Source organism: Pocillopora damicornis, chromosome 12 (assembly GCF_964200805.1).
Source record: "Pocillopora damicornis chromosome 12, jaPocDami1.2, whole genome shotgun sequence".
NCBI classification, from domain to species: domain Eukaryota; kingdom Metazoa; phylum Cnidaria; class Anthozoa; order Scleractinia; family Pocilloporidae; genus Pocillopora; species Pocillopora damicornis.
Window position 1 is genome coordinate 19,710,492 of NC_142681.1, and position 22,814 is coordinate 19,733,305.

The following is a 22,814-nucleotide window of genomic DNA, read 5'->3' on the forward strand; positions in this document are numbered from 1 at the left end:
TGTTTGAGTGAAAAATTAAGGGGTGCAAGACCTTTCTTTAATCTAAAGGAGCTGCAGTTTGATGAAGCATATATTGATTGAATGTCACTGGAATGTTTCTTGTGTTGTTGTCTCTTTGGTTTAAATCACATGATATAAGATGCTGCAAAAATGTTTTGTCAAGAGTTAAACAGCATGTTATGTAGCACATGTTCTGTATTTAAACCTCTTCTCTATAAAGGAGAGTGACCATTGAAGAAAATGGGAAGGGAAGGGAAGGGAGTAATATGACAGATTTTTTTCAAAGGCTGGAACATTTTTTACAAAAAAGAACAGCCTTTTCTCTAAAAGCAGCATCAACCTTGTGAGGGGGTGAAATGAAACAAACAACTCAAGAAGTAGCTGTTTAGGAAAGACTTACACTATACCAGCTTGACCAGTGAAACATGGGGTAAATCAACTTACTGAGTCAGGAGAAATTATAGTGCAACAACTTGCCTTTCAGTCAGTGGGACATTGCTTTGTTGATACAGAATATAGTCAGTCAGTAATTAAACAGCCACTAACTCAGTCATTTAGGCAGTTTGTGACCCACTATATCTGCAAGTCATTCAGTCTGCCAGTCAGTCAAGTCACTTGGTCACCCAGTCTATCAAGTGCTCAGGTAGGCAGTCTCTTTGTCAGTCAGACAGTGAGTCAGTCACTCAGTCAGGCGCTCAGTCCCTCACCTTGTCACTCAGTCGGTAGGCAAGGGGCAACTCCACCCCAGTCCGCTCTCCTCCTTCCCTTCCACTTCAAGGTTTCGGATTCCTCACGATGAGATCATGTAACAGCTGTGAGGATTTTGCACAGCTGTGTGGATTTTGCACTGTTCTTTTGGCTATGAGGCACATATTTGATATTTTCGACATTGAAAATGAACGATCAACTCTCTCTTAAAGCTTTGCATATCATTTTGGTTGGAGAGCACTTGAGGAGCCGGTTGCACAGCGAGCAAGAGCCTCCAATGATTCGAGACAGGCGATATCACCTCCGTATGTATCCTTGCTGTTTTATAGGTCGAGACGTTATTGACTGGTTGATGAAAAATAGCGACGCTAACAGCCGTGCAGGAGCTGTACAATGCATGGATATTCTTCTGGAAAATGGAGTAATTCATCACGGTAGGTCTAAAAAAAAGGTACCTCGGTACGCTCAAGCGCACCAGCCCATGACGAATTGATAATTAAAGGTTAAGCTGCTAATTAATCCTATACTTTCACACATTACATTTTCTACAACAACACAGTACTTGTACTTACATTATTTATTGCATTTTGTCTGAGGGAGGAATCTATTCACGCTATTATCGCTATGTGAGCGATTAGTTAGGGCGGCTGTAAACGCTCTCTGTTGATAGAGAAAGCTCTTTAGTGACGTATCGCGCTGAGTGGCTTAAATCCAGCTATCTGCCAGAACAATGCAACGAGTTTCGGATGAGCGTCTTTTTCAATGTTTTCACCTTTGCATTATTTCATACAAAGTCGTTATGGAACAGGAGGTTTGCTGTTTTTACCATATCTTGGTTGATTAACGCTCTATGTATTTATAGAGCACTTCAGCTAAACTTAAGTCTGACTTAATTGATATGCTTGGCACAAGCCTGGCTCCGGTTGTCATTTTGTCATTTGGCGGTAACGTTCGTGTTGAACTTAATCTTTACCAAGTAGCAATTTGACATGATACTTACTAATACTACATTCACAAGGTTGGTTAAGATTCTGTAACGATCATCTTTAAGAGGGTTCCAATCGAGTTCACCGTTTAGTCGTAAAAAGCGACAAATTTCAACCATTAGTCGTAAAAAAAAACATTATAACTGTTAAAAATTTTTCTTTTTATCACAAAGTAATGAAGTCTGTTCAGTAATAGATTGCAGAAGACATCAAAATGTGGAAATTGGAATAAACACTTGGCTGCGTCTCATGCACCACTTTGTTGTTCTTACCACATTTTCAGGTTATCTATGATAATTATTTTACTGAAGAGACCCACGGCAATATGTAATCTAGTTGGTTAACACTTGATGGGTGGATTTGGGGCACCAAGTTCCCATGTCTTTTGACACTACTTCAAGGATGCTGACCACCAACCAACAATTGTCTCCTGCAGTCTTAATAAGATTTTACTTTTAAAGACTCTTCTATCATCCGACTCCTCTCCTTTCTTTTCTTCTTTCTTTGACAGTTGTCGATGACCATCACTTCAAAGATGAGATGTTGTTTTACAGATTTCGAAGAGATGACAATACAGTTGTGAATAACTCTGACCTTGATGTAATATATAAGGGTTGTGATATTTACTACAGGTAAATTTAAGGAAGGAAGTCTCTTTTATTTTTATGCTTATCATTTCAATTTGTCAACAACTCAGGTCTCTGATTTTCTGAGTCTCGTGGTAACTGACTCCTTACTTCTTTTTCTGTTGCAGGGCAAAGAACGAGGACAGCCATTTAATCAAGTTACGCCCTTGTCATGACTTTGTCTTTAGGAACTGTTTCACAGGATATGAGCTGGTAGACTGGTTAATACAAAAGAGTGAAGTTCCTGACAGAGCACATGGAGTTGTACTTGGAAGAGAGCTGTTAGATCAGGGAATTATTAAGCATGGTACTTTAAAAAGACCCAGAATGCTAGCAGTTCATTAAGCACTTGAGACAAAATGTTCATTTTAGGCCTTTGATCCTGTTGACTACACTGTAGCATCTAATTTCTCCTTACAATATCACCCCTGAATCAACAATTAAGGTCAGGAGAATAAGGGAAATGATCACCAACTAAAGAAGCTTGTGATTTATAAACAAATTTACTTTGTCAGTACCACCAACAACAACAACAAACTTTATTTATGTTAGCAATTAAAATACATATCTAACAATCCCTAAGGGTAGTCTGTGATGCACACAACTCTAAGAGGGTCCAGGATTATGAAAAGAGAAGGGCTCAATGTAGAGCTGAACAGAGGAAAACTGTGGATATACCCATGTTCGGGCTATAGGCGTATTATTATTAACAATCCCTACCCACAAAATAGAAAAGCTGATCGAGGTGGGAGAGAAACTAAAACAATCATTAAAATTAATTCTTCAATAACAAGTTTGACTGAACAGAGGAAATGACTAGGAGAGCATGCATATACACGAACAATGAAAAACAGTACAATACATTATAGATAAGCCAAGTAGGTATTACATATTACAACTGGAATAAAATTACATGCAAAAAACAACAACAACAAATGAAACCAAAAAGATTTTAATTTTCTAAATTTATCAATTTAAGTATGGATGTCAATTAAGTATCCTCTTACATTAAAATGTTCAGCAACTGTCTATGCAATAGTCTTTTAAATTTTATATTTAGGGAATGTATAGAGAACATTATGGAGAATATGCATGCTGATGATAGAATGTAAAGGGTGACAGCCTGTGTTTGGTGGTTATGTGGCACTGAAGCTGTAATGTTTTTATTACTTAGTGTTTGCATGTTGTATGTGATCTTAAGTTAAAGTGGGATATGTAAATATTGCACAGAGTGACCAGCATCTCATTTCTCCGTACATTAATACTGCTCAATCATTCATTAAGATCACAAAAAAAGAGGAAATGATCATCAACCTAAGAAGCTACAATTATGTAACAAATTCTCCTTGTCAGTACCAAAGGAAATGTATAGAGAGCAGTTTGGAGAATATGGATACTGAGGTTTGGGTTTAAAAGGATTAATTGCCTCTTTGGAAAAAGAGTAAGCTTTTTTGCCTATTTAGAGAGTCCTTTGCTTCCTTTACAGGGCAACCTATAAACTTTAGTATTCTTTCTCTTTCAGTTACAGATGAATTTCACTTCCGTGATGAAAATATCTTTTATCAGTTTATGATTGACAAAGTAGTAAACAAGAAAATGGTGGACGCACTGGGAATTGTTGATAATAAGCAGCCAGGCTCACCAAGAAATTTCAGGCGGAGGAATCTACCTCCTCTGAACACACAAAGGTCCAGCCCAGTTCCTTTTGCAAAAGAAAGACCAGAATTGGATGAACAATTTGGTGAGGAGAAGGGAATAATTCCGTTAGGGCAACTGTTGAACCTAGACATTTCTTCTAATTTTCAGTTCCTTTGTAGCAGAGTTGTCCAAATTAATGAAATAAATGTTTGAATGAGGGAAGGGTGCATTTTCCCACTCCAATTTAACAACCATGTCACTGTTGCACCAGTATTTTGAGTTGTTTTGTTTTTTTGAAACATATTTGCTCTACCATCTAGAATTGATTGGCTCAGGTTTTTAGAGCTTTGATAGGGTTGGTTTTTCTTTGAAGTTACTTATTTAGTTTTAGACAAACATGATATAAATATCCTAAAATTTTTCCAGAATTGTTTAACCTTACAAGTAACTTTAACTAATTGCAGATTATGAAAGATCTCCAGAAAGTCCAGTTTTTTTCCCCTCAAGTGGTAGTTTAAGCCAGTCACCCAGACCAGGTACAGGATGTGACTGGACAGTTAAACCCTTTAACTCCCAGAAGTGATTAACATGTATCTTCTCCCTATGTTATCCACACATTATCCAGCCAACATGTAATGAGGATATTCAAACTTATCAAGTGGAGGTTGGTGGTTCTGATCTATCACTAAATTCATGTGACTTCTTTACAAGGAAATGTGTAGCAGCTAGAAGGGAGAATCGATGATCAGATCCTGGGTTGAGAGAACACCAAACTAAGGGATGTGACCTATGCATTAATTTTGTATTGTACTTTTGTTCACTGGCGCAAATGTTACTCAGAAGTAGCCTTTTTTAAGGTATTAATTAATTTTGTGTTTTCTTTTCTCTCTCTCTTCATTTTTTTTAGTTATTGTTAGAGAAATTACCACAGGAGAGTTGATGGATCCAAACGGACCTTATGTCATGAAAAATATAAGTGTAAGTACTCCATCCCTTCTCAAAGTGCAGAATAGAAAAATGTATTTTGTTGGCCAATTAATACTTGTAGAACATGGAGCAACCTCAGTTTCTCAGCAACTACTCAACAACCCCTCCCCTAACCTAACAACAATCAACAGTTGATTGTTGTTAGGTTAGGGGAGGGTTAATGTTGGGATAGGGGAGGGGTAGGTGTGTAGTTGCTCAGATACTAAAATTGATCTCAGAGCAGCAAGCTTTTTCTTTTTGCATTATAGGTTAAGAGTGATGCAGTTGGTTTTGGATTTGTTGTGCGGGGCTCTAGTCCTGTCTATGTCCAAACAGTTGATCCTAAAGGTCCAGGAGCCGCTGCTGGGTTAAAGGTCAGAACAGTATGACTTGTTTGTCCTTCCAATATCTTTCCATCCTCTGCCCCTTTCTTCTTTCTGTGTGAGATGTCCATTTTTTTCTATTTACACTGGTCACAGCTGAACATGACTTAAATCAGGTTGTTTTGTCCAGAACCTGTCTCTGCTTTTGTTGCATAAAGGATAAGGAGTGTTGCTGTTCGGGGTCAATGTCAGTACCTAAGCAACTGGACACCTGACCCTTCCTTAACCCAACAACAGTCAACTGATAATAAGTGAGGTTTCATGTTTGGTTAGGAAGGGGTATGTGTTTTTTATTATAATTATTAATTGCAAGTGCTGCTTATAATGATGCATAGGGTGGTGCACTCCACTTAAATTCATATATTGCAATAATTATCACAGTGATTGTCATGTAAAAAGTTTAATTAAAGACACGTTATCTGGTTCAGTTGTTTAGTTCAGTTTTGACCAAGCTAACCAACTTGTTGTATTGGCAATTATGGAGGCAGTCAAAAGTAACTTCTCAGATGACTTCCAAGTTTTATTTAAGTTAAATTTCAGTTTGTTTTGAACACTCGGGTGACCCAGTGCTAAAGTAGTTTCTTTGTCTTTTAAATTGAATTTTATCATTAAATTGAACATGGTTCTTCCTCCGTATTGGCTCTGGGGTCTTCTGTTGGATGCAACAATAGCTGTGCAGTCACTCAGATCCTGGCTTAATCTGCTGCTCCTTCTGAATGTGATGTTAGTCCATCTCAGGTCACCCCTCCCCTTCCCCTCTCCTCCTCCCTCTCCCAGGCAATCCATTAAGTCTCCCTTGCTATTTGGGAATACACATTAGTACTCCTGGGAGGAGGCAGGCATTTTAGAGTAAAGTTTTCTTCTTGTCCAAGATCCAGAGCTCCAAGCTGAACTTATTTCAAAGTCACCATTTGGTAATCTTAATAAATCATAAAAAGTTGAAAATGGAAAAGAACATGGTCTGAAATGTTACACTATGCATTATGCAGTTGTTTATCTCACTTTCACTTTGGACAATGAGCACTTTAAGTAACTGTGATGTTTTACCTTGCTATACAAGTGCTGAACTCAGATAGCCAATTGTTCACTTATGCAGAAAATTTAGTTCAAATTTTTTCTTTTTTCCTCACCTTGGAAAACACAAGACACCCAGTAATGCCTTTAAAATAGGACTTGGCCTCTCAATTCCTTGCTGACAGTTTTAACAACTGTTTTTTCCAACCTTGTTAAGAATGATTGTGTAACACTTTGATTATATGAAGACTTTCCTCTTGTAGGTACGAATGTTTTTAAAATCAGTAAATGGCAAAGATGTCCTCCATTGGAACCACAGACAAGTGTCTCAGGAGATTCTGAGAGGGCACAATATTGTGCACTTAGTTGTTATGACCCATTTTAAGGGTGTGGAGTAGGTCCTTTTGACCTGACACCACAAGCCTGCCAGCATGCTCTCATTTTTAGTGCTTCAGTAAGAGTGTTTCTTCGCCTTTGAGCAATGCTTGCCTGCGAGAGGTCTGGGCCTAGTTGTTTGAAGTCCAATCAGCACTACTCCAGGGTTAGATTTTAATCTGGGTTTCTTTATTCCTTTGTTCAAAAGCCTTTTTTGGATAATTTTCTCCATCCTTTTCAGGGCATCCATGAATCAATAAATTGTAGACCAAAGGAATGTTTCTGAGTTTTCTGATAAAGCTTTCAAATCTGAAATCAGATTTCACACTACCAAACCCTGGATTTTCTTAACCCAGCTTTGAACAACCTGGCCCAAATATTTTGTGCCAGACCACTTGCAGACCTGTGGCCTACTTGCTTTATTCAAGGCCTTAACCCTTTATTTCCCAAGATCTCATTAGTAATTCTCCTAACTGTCTGCCATACAGTTCTTGTGATGTTAGGTAGGAAAAGTTGGTATTGGATGAACTTATAATCCCCTAACTGATATTTTTCTTTATTCTCATCACTTGTCTGCTTGATATTGTAAGGAGATATTCTGTCTTGGTCATTCACGGGAGTTAACCCTTTAAGTCATACTAGTGACCAAGACAGAATTTCTCCTTACACTATCAATATGATATCAAGCAGACAAGTAATGAGAATAAAGAAAAATATCACTTGGGGGATTATTGGTTGATCCAATTCTAAATTCTCCAAACTAACATCACATAAATTGTATGGCAGACAGTAAGGAGAATTACTAATGAAATCTTGGAAGTTAAAGGGTTAAAGGGTTAAACTTACTTGCTGCAGCACTAATGATGAAGGCCCACTTAAAGGCTATGACACCAGCCTCTATCACAATGAAGAGAAACAGCTGCAATTACTGATCGCTGAAATTAAGAGTTTCTTTCAAATGCAATGGACTGAATCAGTTTTATTTAATAGATGTGATGTTGATGTGTTTGTTACATAATAGATATCACAACTCATAACTTCTTAAATTAAGAATTTCTTTCAAATGCAATGGACTGAATCAGTTTTATTTAATAGATGTGATGTTGATGTGATTGTTACCTAGAAGATATCACAACTCTTAACTTGTTAATAGTAATTTTGATATAATCAACATCAGATGATTAATTTATGAAAATAAGAAATCTATTACATTTATAAGAAAACTTTAAGGATATTTTTTTAATCAAAAATGCTTATTATAATTGTATTTATAAATGTTACCATAAATGCAAACAAATGGTAATAAACAAGAATTAACAAGTTTACCGGTACTGAATCATTATCTCTAGTGAGTTAGCTTGGGTTTCCAGTGTAATTGAGATATGTGGAGGGGGGCAGGAGCCCAGGAGAACAGGAGGTGGGAGAGGGCGGGAAGTGGGAGAACAGGGGACGGGGGGAAAGTGGGAGCAGAAATAAAGAAGGCGATAGTTTGTTGTTTATCACTGGTATTAATCAGTCAAAAATACTTATCTAGCAAAGTTTTGAAAACCGACATACTTTGGAGCCATGTGAGCGTTTTATCACTTAAAACAAATATACAGAAAACTTTACAGGTTTCTGATCCTCTTGATTAACCTGAAAACGGGAGCAACACAATGAAAGGTGGGAGTTGGGAGGCAAAGGGGCACAAAAGTACGGGAGACGGGAGAACGCGGCACGGGAAGCGGGAGATTCTGACCCCTTGTCCACCCCCCTACATATGTATAGTTTGATTCATGTCATAATCATTTCTTATCTCGGTTTATTGGAAATAGAAACTCTTCACCTTTCACCTCAGCCTTTAAATTATCTAGTGGGGTTGAGAGCAGTTTCTTCTATACAGCCTCTGTGTAGTGTTTGGCACATGACAATCAATACGAGCAGTAATAATCACATTTGAAGAATTAGTGGGTTTGTGACATCTAATGCCGCAGCTTTTTAAAAACCATTCTGTTATGCCACTGTAAGATTATCATGGTTCTGTAGACTTCATGATTCTAAGTTCCTAAGCAGATGTTTCGGATGACAGTGGCTAGCATAGAACCATAACGTCAGACACTTAACATAAATTGTAATGCTCCTGTTGTTAATGATTAACTCTTGCACTCTTGCACTTAGGCAAACACACCATGAGTTCATCACAGAGTTCTCAAGTGTACTGTATCTGGAGGCGACCACTCCAAACTGCACTGTTTAGTTCTTTGTAACAGCTGCAGTGGCGGCAAATGAAGATGCGATTGCCAATCTCGGCCTCCTCCGCATAAGAAAAAGACCCAGAAAGATCCAGAGACAGACTACGAGAAGCTGTATTCGAAGCTTGTTCAACGCCATGAACGAGTCAGAAAGTCTTTCCAGGCACTGCAAACGCAGAACGAGGATCTGACAGCTGATTTATTGGGAAAAAATCGAGAAATCGAGGAGCTGAACAGCGACGGCCAGGAAATATGCCGACCTTGTGAAAACCAAGGAAAAAGTGATCGAAGATCTTAAGAAATCCCTGGTCGAGGCAAAAACCCGCATTTCGGTAACGCAGGGGAGATACGTAGTTTCCAGGCTACTAATGCAGTAGCAGTAGATGAGGAACATGGGAAGCAGAAAGCCTATCACTACAGCAGAGTGCTTGCCATCCTCCAAGAAGAACAATGCAGAATGGCCAATGCCTTTCGGCTGGCGAGATGCCCCCGCAGCACCGTCAGGGATTTCGTCGGGATCGCTGAGTTAAAGACTGTCGATGCCAAGGAGCATCAACTACCACACTGGTTCAGTGAAACAACTAGTACAGGCATGTCGCAAACGTTTGCGACGTTATCTACCAATGATGACTGCCATGCGGAGGAAAGAAGAGTACTCCCACTGACGTTGAATCCGCGCCTCCACGAGCAGGAATGTAATCCGGCTCAGAAATGAAAAAAAAAAAGACGGCTCCTTTTGGTGCCACCAGCTTTAAAAGGGTTTCGGAGGCAGGGCATTTCGGGGATTGGGAATTAGAAAACCTTTTTAATATGGCTAATAAATGAAATCGAACCAATTTGGCCAAGTTTCGCCAACCAACGCAAAAAAGTGAGCAAAAGCCGTAGTAGCTATTGAGAGCACAGTACAAGGTATCTTTTTGAAATGACTTTTCCCCTGTTTATGTAGTTTCAGAAGCAATAGGTGAGTAAATATGTTTACGATAATTTCAGTTTACGACCCACCTACAGGTTACCGACTGAGGTTGCCAACAGGTCGCCGACTGTCGGCCGACTGTTAGCCGTCAGTAGGCCAAAACTTTGGCCTAAAACATAACGAAAGCTGTCAGTCGACAGACGGCTAACAATCAGCCAACAGACGGCCGACAATATCTTTCGGGAACTGTTCTTCACTTTTACCCTTTCAAGAGCTCTTTTGGTCAGCACAACTTTTAGTTACCAACGGGTCACCAACAGGTTGCCAACAAGTCGCCCTCTGTCAGCCAACTGGTGGCTGACAGTAGGCCAAAACCTTGGCCTGAAACATAATGAAAGCTGTCGGTTGACAGTTGGCCAACAGTTAGCCAACAGTCAGCTGGCAATATCTCTCGGGACCTGTTTTTCACTTTTATCCTTTCAAGAGCTCATTTGGTCTGCACAACTTTTAGTCCAAAATTGAACACTAGTTTCTAAAAATGGACACTAGTGTCTAAAATTGCATGCTAACGTCTAAAATCAGGCACTATCGTAAACAATCGTACACTAGAGCCTAAAATAGCACATTAGTGTCTAGATTCTGACACTAGTGTCTAAAAGAGAACACTAGTCTAGAATCTGACATTAGTGTCTAAAAGAGAACACTAATCTAGAATCTGACACTAGTGTCTAAAACAGAAATGTCTAGAAATTGAAACTAGTGTCTAGAATCTGACACTAGAGTCTAAAATAGCACACCAGAGTCTAGAATATGACCCTAGTGTCTAAAATAGAACTGACTAGTATCTAGAATCTGACACTAGTATCTAAATTAGAACGCTGGGCCCTAGAATCTGACACAAGTGTCGTGAATAGAACAATAGTGCCTAAAATCTGACACTAGTGTCCAAAAATAGAATAGTAGTGTCTAGAATCTGACACTGGTGTCTAAAATAGAACAATAGTGTCTAGAATAGGACACTAATATCTGACATAGAACACTAGTGTCTAGAATCTAACAATAGTGTCTAAAATAATGGTTACAGTGCTGTATTCTTTGAAAAAAGCAGATTACAGACTTGCAAGAATTTAGGATGGGGCTCCTGAAATTTCTTAATTTCAGTTCTATAATACATATTTTCATATCATGTAATCTGCTTTAACTTGTCATGAGCACTTACACTGAAAAAGCATGGAAATTTTTAACACAGTGAAAAGAAAAGTCAGAAAAGTCAGCACATAAATGGTATGCTGAGGTTTATTAATTCTTACCTGTAGTTACCAGAAGTAGAGTTACACAGACTAAAGACACAAACTTGTGTACTTGCTAAAGCATCTTTGACAAGTCTTGCCAGTCACTGAAATATCTCTGAAAGTATTTTGGGAATAGTAATCTCCAATAGCTGTTTTGCATTTTTTGGAAAATGTTTCTGATAACTGGAATAAAATAAATTCATGAATCACTTGCAATAGCATCTGCTGTTGTGCATATAATAATACAGACTGTTAAAATATCTGGGGATTTCAAGTCACAAATTAAATTAAATAAACCCAATGAGCCTTGCAGTGAAATAAAAAAATTACACACAGGTGAAATGATAAATAATCCAATAAGTTAAATCAAATTCTATTATTTGTTTTGCAAGCCAATTATTATCATTATAGAGAAAACAAGTTCAAATGCTATTCCAAAACTGAATGATAATTAGCTGTTTTCAGAGTCTAGTGGATGGGAATTTTTAACCGTGCATGAATACAGTTATCATTCAATCAAACATTCATTAGAGTTTGCATCCATGTATTCACTCAGTTTCCTTTTTCAGTTTACTGAGTAAAGAAGCTCTTCATCTTTGACACCAGCCCTCAAATTATCCAATGAAGTCGAACAGCGTAGTTGTAGAACACTGGTTGTCAAATATGCAATATGAGGGGTAATAATTACATTTGGCATGTTTAATAGTGGGTGGTCCCTAGGAAGAACTGGTGGATCTGTGACATCTAATGCTGCAGCTTTTATAACACCCCTCTGTAATGCCACAGTAAGATCATCATGATCGACAGTTCCTCCACGACCTACATTAATAAGTGTTGCTGTAGACTTCATAATACTAAGTTCCTCGGCTGAAATGAAATTGGTTGTTTCAGACGTCAATGGTAAGCTCAGAACAACAAAGTCAGATGCTGTCAAGAGCTCCTTTAATTCCAGACAGAATGTAGCACCTGAATTTTATGGAGAAAGAAACAAAAATAAGTAAGAAATACCATAGTGTACCCATCTTGTGATGATGTTCCTTGATAGTGTTTTATGACAATATGTAGGTTCAATTGAGGCCTGTAACGACATACAGCCTTTATCTCAACTATAAGACATGGAATAAGAAGCCAAAAAAATAACAATTCAGGCTTACATTGTAAATGAGGTTTAAACCCTACTTACAATTACAGAAACCGTAACTTCTCACAAAAATTCAAATTCAAGTAAACAAGAAATTTAGGGATATGGCTATTTCTTTCTCAAGGACCCTTCCCACTATCTTTCAGTTTAATTCACTCACCCACCACATAAACGTTTATAGTTACCAGTTATCCTGGAACAGGTGGGGGAGGGGGGGGGGGTATCTTGTGGGATCAAACATTACCTCTTAGATATAAAAAGGTGACTGATTTGAGACAATCCTTCTGAGGAATATCACCATTGAGACCCCACAGCCACAATTGTGTGGATTTGGCTTGGTTTAAGTAATTGTAGACTATTAGAGAGTACAAAGTTACTCTGAAAATCACCTTGATCCACATCAATTGTTACCTGAATATATTTCCAGCTCTTCTTTCCTTGTCCGACAATGATATAAAATGTTCATTTTGAATCCTTTAGCTCTCTCAGCGATTGCTCTTCCAATGTTCCCAAAACCAACAAGGCCAAGAGTTGAACCAGTCACTTGTGATGGAGGAATCCAGCGAGAAATATTCTATTAAAATAAAGTTAGCTTCTCATCATTTATTCTATTGTAATACTTAGGGATCACTTTCATACCAAATACCTGAAATTACCTTATAGACTCCTCTTTATGAAACAGACACTCAAAAACTCCATGATTTCATTAAAGTTGAACTCCTTCCCCCCAACCAAAATAGGCTAACTCACTGACATCAGATTAGACTTCAAACAACAGCTGTATATCATATATCTGTTTCAGGAGAGACTCGTGATTCTGCATCAATCTGCTCTTAAAATACTGGTCCCACCACATTAGTGTTAACAAGAATGACAACTCATCGCTACATGCAAACTGGACAATTTCAAGTGCTTGACTTATAAATCCACCCAATTTGAATTATTCCTCTTCATCTGCACATTTTGGGAAAAATTACACCATTCAATACAGTTTTGAAAATAATCCAGAAATTTCTGTCAACCCTCAGAGGTCTTTCGGAAACTTCGGTAAGCCATCGGAGTCTTTTCGAGATGGAGGATACAATCTTACCGCTGATTGTGCTGCATCAGATGATTTTGCTATTTCGTTTGCTAGTAAAATTGACCTCGCAGATGCCAACAGCAAACCGAGAGCAAACTCTGCGACGGAATCGCTGTTGAAATAGCCCGGAACATAACCTACACGAATTCCACGTGCAGTAGCTTCCTCTATGTCAATGTGATCCACACCTGCGCTTGGAGTACTGATCACTTTTAAATTCGGCAGCAGGTCCATAATTTCTCTGTTCACTCTCATTTTTGAATCTTTAAATCCACTGCATAGTATTCCTTTCACATTTTCCTGCTCGTTTTGGCTCAAATCGGCGACTTTCACTCCGTGGATGAGAATAAAATCATCCTTAAATGAACGCTCGGCAAGTTCTAACATCATAGTCGGTGGAGAAGTTGAGGGAACCCAACACCACACAAGTGGACGTGAAGACATCGTAAAAGATTTCCAAAGATAGTGAACGACAGCCAGCACTGTGACTATATTGAAAAGTGATATGAAAAAGCTCTGTTTACGTAAAAAACGCTAAAAATTACACCCCCTCTGCAGGTTACAACCTATGACGAAAGGCGTGGTCCCCAATAAGTATGCGTGACACCAGGTGAGCCTGATCCTTGACAAAAAACAAAAACATAGGCGTGCTATGCATGCAAGAGTTATTTTTTGTGGGGTGGGTGGATTACTTAAAACATTGTAAGTGATGTCTACATTCTTACAAAAGGAAAGAAGAGTATTAACGTGGAAAAGAACGAAAATGTCGAATTAACTCATACACAGGTATTTTGTGGTAGATTGTGTGTGTTGTGCGAATAACTGTCACCAAAAATAACCTATATTGGTACCACGGATACTTGTTAGTACAAAATGCAGACCGGATACAAAATGTAGACTGCAGACTGCAGATAGGGTACAAAATGCAGACTGAGAATCTGAAGAGTTTTTTCGTCTGGTCTGTGATAACATGTCATCCTGCAACTTACCGACTGTTACGCTTTTCCGCGATCAGCTTTCACGATTATTTGCAATATTGTAGAATATTCCTGGCCCATTTCTTGATGAAAATCGATCGTAAGATAATTTCAAGCCTTCATATAGTCTTCTCACTCTGCGCGCAAGTTGGTTGGTGTGATGTCTGTACAGATTTTACCAACGTAATAAAAGTAGATATAGATGGAAATGAGATGTCAACTATAAAATATTTAATCCGTGCAACATTCGAGAAACAAGTGACAGCTTTGCATGTGGCCCGTGTTATCAATTTTTTAAGCGGTATGTGTTTATTTTGTTGACAAAAATGCGGACCGAGAACAAAAACTTTTCCTTCGACTTGATATATTAGACGTTAGTAGATCACATAACATTAACTTACCTCCGTTTATTACACCCATTTTGAAATCACTGGTGGTTCTTTTAATCTGATTGGCTCTTATTGGTGCGATTTATTCACAAATTGCACCATTTTTTGCTTTAAATTGCACCTTTTTCTCAGCCAATGAGGAGGCTACACTAAAAACAAAACAACCAATCAGATTTCAAGACTTGTTCAAAGTAACCAATCAAATTGCAAGAAAATTAAAGACAGAGTATCATGTGGCAAATTTTGCAACTTTTGTTTCCAAAATTCTTATTCCCCCCCCCCCCCCCAAAAAAAAAAAAATGGATGAATTTAATTTCAAGCCGGCTTAATACTGCATCAATAAAATATTTGAACTGACCAAGTCCTGTATTTGGGCAATTTCAAAATGGATGTAATAAAGTGGTAATTGAACTGTGTCGTGCAATTTTGGTCTGAAATCATGCTTGTGATTTCAAATAGAACTCGCGATGCGCGCTCGTTCCATTTTGAAATCACGCGTATGATTTCAGCCCAAATTGCACTCCACTCAGTTCAATTACCATTATAATTTATTCACTCCAGATAACAAAATTAAAATAAACATGATTACGATGGTATCTGAATTCGTCCTTGGCCAAACACAAACAACTCCACAAGATAACTTTCTCCAGGCATCGAAAACACACACAAAATCGCCCATAGTTAATTTTAATCGGACATTCATTTAGAGATAGCAACGAGCAAACCAATCCAGAAAAATATAATCGGCACACTCGACAAATCATGAATCTTGCAACACAGCTTGCCGTTAAAGAACTGCTCAAATCAAAATGTTTGGTGCAACTCATCAACACCTCAAGCAATATTTGATCCAAAATTTTTCCACTCACTCTCGTCGTGAAGGAACAATAACCATGATCGCGCTACAGTGTATAGAACTTCATTTTCTCTGGTAAAACTATCCACCATTTTCACAGCACGAGTAACACGTTTACGATGGGTAATCTGATATCGTTCATCTGTCCAGTAGAATCGCATTTCTCGTGAAGTGCGGTAAAATACGCGTACCCTAAACGATTTGATTGGTGCGAGCAACATACCACTTTCTGTACGCTAACATAGATGTAATTATTATTATTTTTTTATTAAAAAAAAATAATAACTCAACAAAGCGTAGCAAAGCAATGATCTCTGACGATCGAAAGTTTAGAACAAACGGAATCCGGTCCAAGATCCGGGCTTGAAAAATGGATAAAACTGCGTTCCTCTGCAATTACAGAATCCACTTGTCCGGTGACATCCAGTTTGATCTAACATGAAATGAATGTGGTTCTTTGTATTGTCCGTGAAAGGTGTATAACGCACCGATCCCAGCGCACTACCTCAGGGAAGTGCTTGGCTTGTAAAGCCACATTGGCAGTACGTACGATCTTTAAATTTTTCCACCGGAAGACTCAACACAAGAATCAACGCTGCAGGTCACCGCCGGCCGATCGTAATGTACTTACTGTAACACTGTTTGGTAAAAACTGTGAATAAATTTGCAACTGAACTAAGCTAAATTGGATAAGTTTACCACATCAAATTATGCTTAGTGAAAATAAATCAGTTTTCAATCGAGGATAAAATATTTGCGTTGACTTGAGTTAGGCTAGTTCTCTGTATCGCCAATGTGGTGAGAAGAAGTAAATTCAGACATAGCCAACGCGCTCGTCCACATCTGCATGATTGGCTCATTTTCTTGTTTAAACCTGTTCCTACTGACTATGATAATCGCTTGGCTTTGTTTCTATTTGAACCGTCACAAAACTGCTTTACTGTTAACGTCTCCACCAAAGCCTATTGCCCATCAAATTAGGACAAAATGACATTCAATCTTAAGGTAAACATTTGTAGGCACTGTTGAATAACAGACCAGAGAAAGTAATCCAGAAGGTTAAAGTCGTGTTGGAAAGTTAAATTCGTGCAGGAAAGTTGAAGTCGTGCAGGAAAGTTGAAGTCGTGCAGGAAAGATGAGGTCGTGAAAGAAAACTTGATGAGAAATAAGGGATGGCAGTAACTGAGATCCGTGGTCTTCACCTTTACTCTCATTTCGATGTATCTCAACAGATTTCAAGGAAGTAAACAAGATTTGATTGACAAGCGGGAGACTGGTTCAAGTTAGAATCGATAACAAATCGATACTAGCACTGACGATTGAGTTTTATCACTAACGATTGATATGTTAGCAATATTTGATTAGTTCATCTTTGCTTAACAAGCGGGAGACTGATTCAAGTTAAAATCGATAACAAATCGATACTAGCACTATAAACGATTGAGTTTTATCATCAGCGATAGATATTTTAGCACTGACGATTGAGTTTTATCACTAACGATTGATATTTTTGGCACAAATGGCCCTCCATACTCAGAGCACCGATAGTAAGAAATACTCAGGCAAGGGTTCATGGGATCATTGACCAAATGCATCGACGCAAACACATTGATGACATGACTAACAAATGGCTTTCACCAACTCCAAATCCGCCTCGTGAAAATACACAAACTTATACCGGTCGGTAGACCTATCATCGCAGTTTGTGACAACCCTACTGCGAGAATGTCATATTTTGTGGAGACACTACTCCAGCCTATTGCGCAATTGCAACAATCCTATATAAGGGATACCACTGCTTTTTTTAATTTCTTAGAAAGAACAAAGATAAGCAAAGATTCTATTGTGGTATCAATAGGCGTTTCTAGCTTAATTGTACACAAATATACCTCCAGAAGAAGGAACGAATATAGTATGCGAATACTAAAAAGTCCCACAACCATATCGCACCGATCCCAACGTACTACCTCAGGGCAATGCTTGGCTTAATCCTTAAAGAAATTCGCTTCAATTCAATGAGGAGAACTTCCTCCAAACATATGGAACCGCTATGGGTACGAAAATGGTAGTATCACGATCGTTTATTTCCTTTTGTCACAACGTACCACCCGGCATTTAAAAATTGAAAACAAATACTGGTGGGGCATCGGGGTCTGATACACAGTTAGCTCTTGTTTACAAAACCTCCGATCATCTCTTACAAAAAGGGAAAATCCCTTGTGAGGGCAAAAACATAATTAGAAGGCGATAATGCGACGCGACCACAAAAGCCACATGGGGAGGTCGAGACCTCTGCCGTTTCAGAGCATGCCCACAACACTGGACACAAGCCAGTCTGGAACGAAGTAAAGTTTATTGATCGTGATCCATATTACTTCAAATAAGACTTCACCCTAACAACATCAACAGGGATAGTGGAATAGAAATTCCAGAAGCGTGGATGCCCACGATCAAAAAACACAACAACAGGAGAGCCGTGCGACAGCGGACCGCCGAGGGAGCAAATCATTGATCAGCAAGGATCGAAATGCACCAATCAGAGCTGTTGAAAAACAACTAATCACAGCAGAGCATCATGCTTTATAAGATCACGCATGACCAGTCGACCTCATCGCCTGAAGAAGACTAGCAGTATGCAGTCGAAACGTCGCGATCTACATCACACGTGACTACATCGTGAGACAAACGAAAAACTTAGCTTTTATAGAACAATAGTGTTCACACTGCAGTATTCTTTGAAAAAGCAGATTACAAACTTGCAAGAATTTAGGATGGGGCTTTTAAAATGTCATAATTTCAATTCTATAATACATATTTTCAAATCATGAAATCCGCTGTAACTTATCATGAGCACTTAAACTGAAAAAGAAAGGAAATGTTTAACCCTTTAACTCCCAAGAGTGACCAAGACTGAATTTCTCCTTACTATTTCAAACCAACATCAAGCAGACAAGTGATGAGAATAAAGAAAGATATCAATTAAGGGATTATCTGTTGATCCAATACCAAATTCTCCAAAATAACACCAAAAGAATTATATGGAAGACAGTAAGGAGAATTGCTAATGAGATCTTAGGAGTTACAGGGTTAACTCCCATGAGTGACCAAGACAGAATTTCTCCTTACAATATCAATACAATATCAAGCAGATAACTAATGAGAATAAAGAAAAATATCAATTTGGGGATAATTAATTGATCCAATGCTAAATTCTCTGAATTAACATTCTAAGAATTGTATAGTTAACAGTAAGAAGAATTACAAATTTGATCTGGGAGTTAAAGGGTTAACACATTGAAAAGACAGGTCAGAAAAGTCAGCACATAAATGGTATGCTGAGGTTTATTAATTCCTAACTGTAGTTACCAGGAGTAGAGTTTTATGCACTGAAGACAAACTTGAGCACTTGCTAAAGCATCTTTTGCAAGTTTAGCCAGTCATTGTAACATCTCTGAAAGTATTTTGGGAATAGTAATCTCCAGTAACTTTTTTGCATGTGTTTGAAAATGTTCCTGATAACTGGTCAGGAATAAGATAAATTCATGAATCACTTGCAATAGCATCTGCTCTTGTGCATATAATAATAAAAACTGTTAAAATATCTGGGGATTCCAAATCACAATTTAAATGAACCCAAGGAGACCTGCAGTGAAATCAACAGCCATACACCCTGTCAAAAAATTACATACTGGCTAAATGATAAATTTCAAGGAGTTAAATCAAATTCTATTATTTGTTATTTGTCCTGTTATCAGGACAATTATTATCATTATAGTGTAAACAAGTTCAACTCCTTAGCATTTCCAAAACTGAATGATAATTAGCTGTTTTCAGAGTCTAGTGGATGGGAATTTTTAACAAGGCATGAATACAGTTATCGATCAATCAAACAATCATTAGAGTTTGCATCCATGTATTCACTTAATTTCCTCTTTCAGTTTACTGAGTAAAGAAGCTCTTCATCTTTTACACCAGCCTTTAAATTATCCAGTGAAGTCCAACAGTGTAGTTGTTGAACATTGGTTGTCAAATATGCAATATGAGGGGTAATAATTACATTTGACATGTTTAATAGTGGGTGGTCCCTAGGAAGAACTGGTGGGTCTGTGACATCTAATGCTGCAGCTTTTATAACACCCTTCTGTAATGCCACAGTAAGATCGTCATGATTGACAGTTCCTCCACGACCTACATTAATAAGTGTTGCTGTAGACTTCATAATACTAAGTTCCTCTGCCGAAATGAAATTGGTTGTTTCAGACGTCAATGGTAAGCTCAGAACAACAAAGTCAGACTCTGTCAAGAGCTCCTTTAATTCCAAACAGAATGTAGCACCTGAATTTTATGGAGAAAAGAAACAAAAATAAGTAAGAAATACCATAGTGATGATGTTCCTCAATTGGGGTTTATAACAATATGTAGGTTCAATTGAGGCCTGTTACTACATATAGCCTCTATCTCCACTATAAGACATGGAATAAGAAGCCAAAAAAATAACAATTCAGGCTTACATTGTACATGAGGTTTAAACCCAACTTACAATTACAGAAACCATAACTTATTCTCACAAAAATTATTCAGATTTAAGTAAACAAGAAGTTTAGGGATGTGGCCATTTCTTTCTCAAGGACCCTTCCCACTGTCTTTCAGTTTAATTCACTCACCCACTTCATAAATCATAAACGTTTCTGGTTACCAATTATCCTGGAACAAGTGGGGGAGGGGGGGGGGGTATCTTATAGGATCAAACATTACCTCTTAAATATAAAAAGGTGACTGATTTGAGACAATCCTTTTAAGGAATATCACCATTGAGACCTCACAGCCACAATTGTGTGAACTTGGCTTAGTTTAAGTTGTTGTAGCCTATTAGAGAGTACAAAGTTACTCTGAAAATCACCTTGATCCGCATCAATTGTTACCTGAATATATTTCCAGCTCTTCTTTCCTTGTCCGACAATGATATAAAATGTTCATTTTGAATCCTTTAGCTCTCTCAGCGATTGCTCTTCCAATGTTCCCAAAACCAACAAGGCCAAGAGTTGAACCAGTCACTTGTGATGGGGGTATTGAGCAAGAAATATTCTAGTAAAATAAAGTTAGCCTCTCATCAATTATTCTAGTGTAATACTTAGGGATCAATTTAATACCAAATAGCCGAAATTACCTTATAGACTGCTGTTTATGTAACAGACACTCAAAAACTCAATGATTTCATTAAAGTTAAACTACTCCCCCCCCAACCAAAATGGGCTAACTCAATGACACTAGATTAGACTTCAAACAAAAAATGCCACACAAGTTATTTAGCTGTATATCATATATCTGTCTCAGGAGACTCGTGATTCTACATCAATCTGCTCTTCAAATACTAGTCCCACAACATTAGTGTCAACAAGAATGACCATTCATCGCTACATGCAAACTGAACAGTTTCAAGTGCTTGACTTACAAATCCACCCAATTTAAATTATTCCTCTTCATCTGTGCATTTTGGGAAAAATTACACCAATCAATACAATTTTGAAAATTGTCCAGAAATTTCTGTCAACCCTCAGAAGTCTTTCAGAAATTTCTGTAAGCCATCAGAGTCTTTTTGAGATGGAGGATACAATCTTACCGCTGATTGTGCTGCATCAGATGACTTTGCTATTTCATTTGCAAGTAAAATTGACCTCGCAGATGCCAACAGCAAACCGAAAGCAAACTCTGCAACGGAATCGCTCGTAAAATGGCCTGGAACATAACCTACACGAATTCCACGTGCAGTAGCTTCCTCTACATCAATGTGATCCACACCTGCGCTTGGAGTACTGATCACTTTTAAATTCGGCAGCAGGTCCATAATTTCTTTGTTCACTCTCATTTTTGAATGTTTAAACCTACTGCATAGTATTCCTTTCACTTTTTCCCGCTTGTTTTGGCTCAAATCAGCAAGTTTCACTCCGTGGATGAGAATAAAGTTGTCCTTAAACGAACGCTCGGCGAGTTCTAACATCATAGTCGGTGGAGAAGTTGAGGGAACCCAACACCACACAAGTGGATGTAAAGACATTGTAAAAGATTTCCAAAGATAGTAAACACCAGCCAGCACTGTGATTATATTAAAAAGTGATATGAAAGGGCTCCATTTACGTAAAATATGTTTGAAATTACACCCCCTCTGCAGGTTATAACTTATGACTAAAGGTCTGGTCTCCAATAAGTATGTGTGACACCAGGTGAGTCTGATCCGTGACAAAAAACAAAAACATAGGCTTGCTGTGCAGGCAAGAGTTATTTTTTATAAAATAATTCAAATAGTACGCGCGCTCTGATTGGCCATAAAACTATTTTACATGAGCGTATGTAAACACGGTTTTCGTTCCTCTTTCATTAGCTATTTTATAAAAGAAATGTAAAATGGTTTCCGTGTTTATATAGCCTGATATACATCGCCAGAAATCAAGGACATTTCGAGCCCGCTAACAATTATCAGCGGTATATCGTATTACACTCCGTGACAATAGAATATCACGAGAATACACGGCTCGATCTGCAAAGAAGAGTGTTTCGTACCATGACTTATACAATTTGAGCACCGCAGATCTTCTATTTGATGAAAAGAAAAAGAAAAGAAGATCTACAAGTAAATCTTTGAGATTTTTCGAGGCAGAGCGATGACATGATGTCAGAATTTTGATTTGCTTTAATTTAATTTTCGCGCTAAGAGTACTGAATTCGCATTCAATGCCTGGCATATTTTTATTCCCAAAAGGACCGAGAACTAATTTATTTCCCTGCAAGAATATAAACAAATATGGCCGACGATTCGAAGATCAGCGTTGCTCGTGTTTAACTATTTCAGTCATAGTTTTCAACATGGCGTCTCGTCACTTACTCAACATGAAAAAAAAGGGATATTCTGGCGCGTTGGGAACTTTTTTGATGGGAGGAAATGGCAATTTTACAGGATATTTGGACGCTTCGAACTCTGTAGCAATCAATTCGATCGAGAGCAGTTGACTTTATTGATGCACTTTCCTGTAATAGGCGAGAGTTTGAAATGGAGAACGACGGATTTTGAAGAACTGTATGGCGACCTAGGTCAATAATCAATGACAAAATAACTGGCTCGGGAAGTAAGTGGTTTTTATTTATCGAGTCCCTGTGAGGTTTGATGAATAGCAGAATCAGTACTGAATATGTCTCGATCGAGAGCAGATGGGACCATGAGCTCCTGATTGTTATATTTTAGA

At 38.1% G+C, this 22,814-nt stretch overlaps 3 protein-coding genes across 4 annotated transcripts; 1 reads left to right on the plus strand and 2 right to left on the minus strand.

Moving 5' to 3' along the window:
* The first annotated feature begins 764 nt into the window (after positions 1 to 764).
* Positions 765 to 8,018, plus strand: LOC113680983 (DEP domain-containing mTOR-interacting protein). 2 transcript variants are annotated; one of them, XM_027198036.2, is made up of 8 exons: positions 765 to 1,142; positions 2,206 to 2,326; positions 2,449 to 2,627; positions 3,843 to 4,061; positions 4,423 to 4,494; positions 4,866 to 4,936; positions 5,194 to 5,298; positions 6,585 to 8,018. In XM_027198036.2, the coding sequence occupies exons 1-8, from the start codon at positions 896 to 898 to the stop codon at positions 6,717 to 6,719; spliced, it is 1,149 nt and encodes a 382-aa protein (XP_027053837.2). In that variant the 5' UTR covers positions 765 to 895; the 3' UTR covers positions 6,720 to 8,018. The 2 variants fall into 2 exon arrangements, with proteins under 2 accessions (XP_027053837.2, XP_089046525.1); XM_089190399.1 differs by lacking the exon at positions 765 to 1,142 and adding an exon at positions 1,371 to 1,519.
* A 3,100-nt stretch (positions 8,019 to 11,118) lies between these two features.
* Positions 11,119 to 14,490, minus strand: LOC149036898 (uncharacterized). Its single transcript, XM_089190400.1, has 4 exons — positions 14,344 to 14,490; positions 13,364 to 13,836; positions 12,685 to 12,847; positions 11,119 to 12,098 (listed from the first exon to the last, which is right to left on the minus strand). The coding sequence occupies exons 2-4, from the start codon at positions 13,796 to 13,798 to the stop codon at positions 11,698 to 11,700; spliced, it is 999 nt and encodes a 332-aa protein (XP_089046526.1). The 5' UTR covers positions 13,799 to 13,836; positions 14,344 to 14,490; the 3' UTR covers positions 11,119 to 11,697.
* Positions 14,491 to 18,907: 4,417 nt separating this feature from the next.
* LOC113681026 (glyoxylate reductase/hydroxypyruvate reductase) lies at positions 18,908 to 22,032 on the minus strand. The gene is made up of 3 exons (XM_027198081.2): positions 21,197 to 22,032; positions 20,499 to 20,661; positions 18,908 to 19,911 (listed from the first exon to the last, which is right to left on the minus strand). The coding sequence occupies exons 1-3, from the start codon at positions 21,629 to 21,631 to the stop codon at positions 19,511 to 19,513; spliced, it is 999 nt and encodes a 332-aa protein (XP_027053882.2). The 5' UTR covers positions 21,632 to 22,032; the 3' UTR covers positions 18,908 to 19,510.
* Between the last annotated feature and the right edge of the window lie 782 nt (positions 22,033 to 22,814).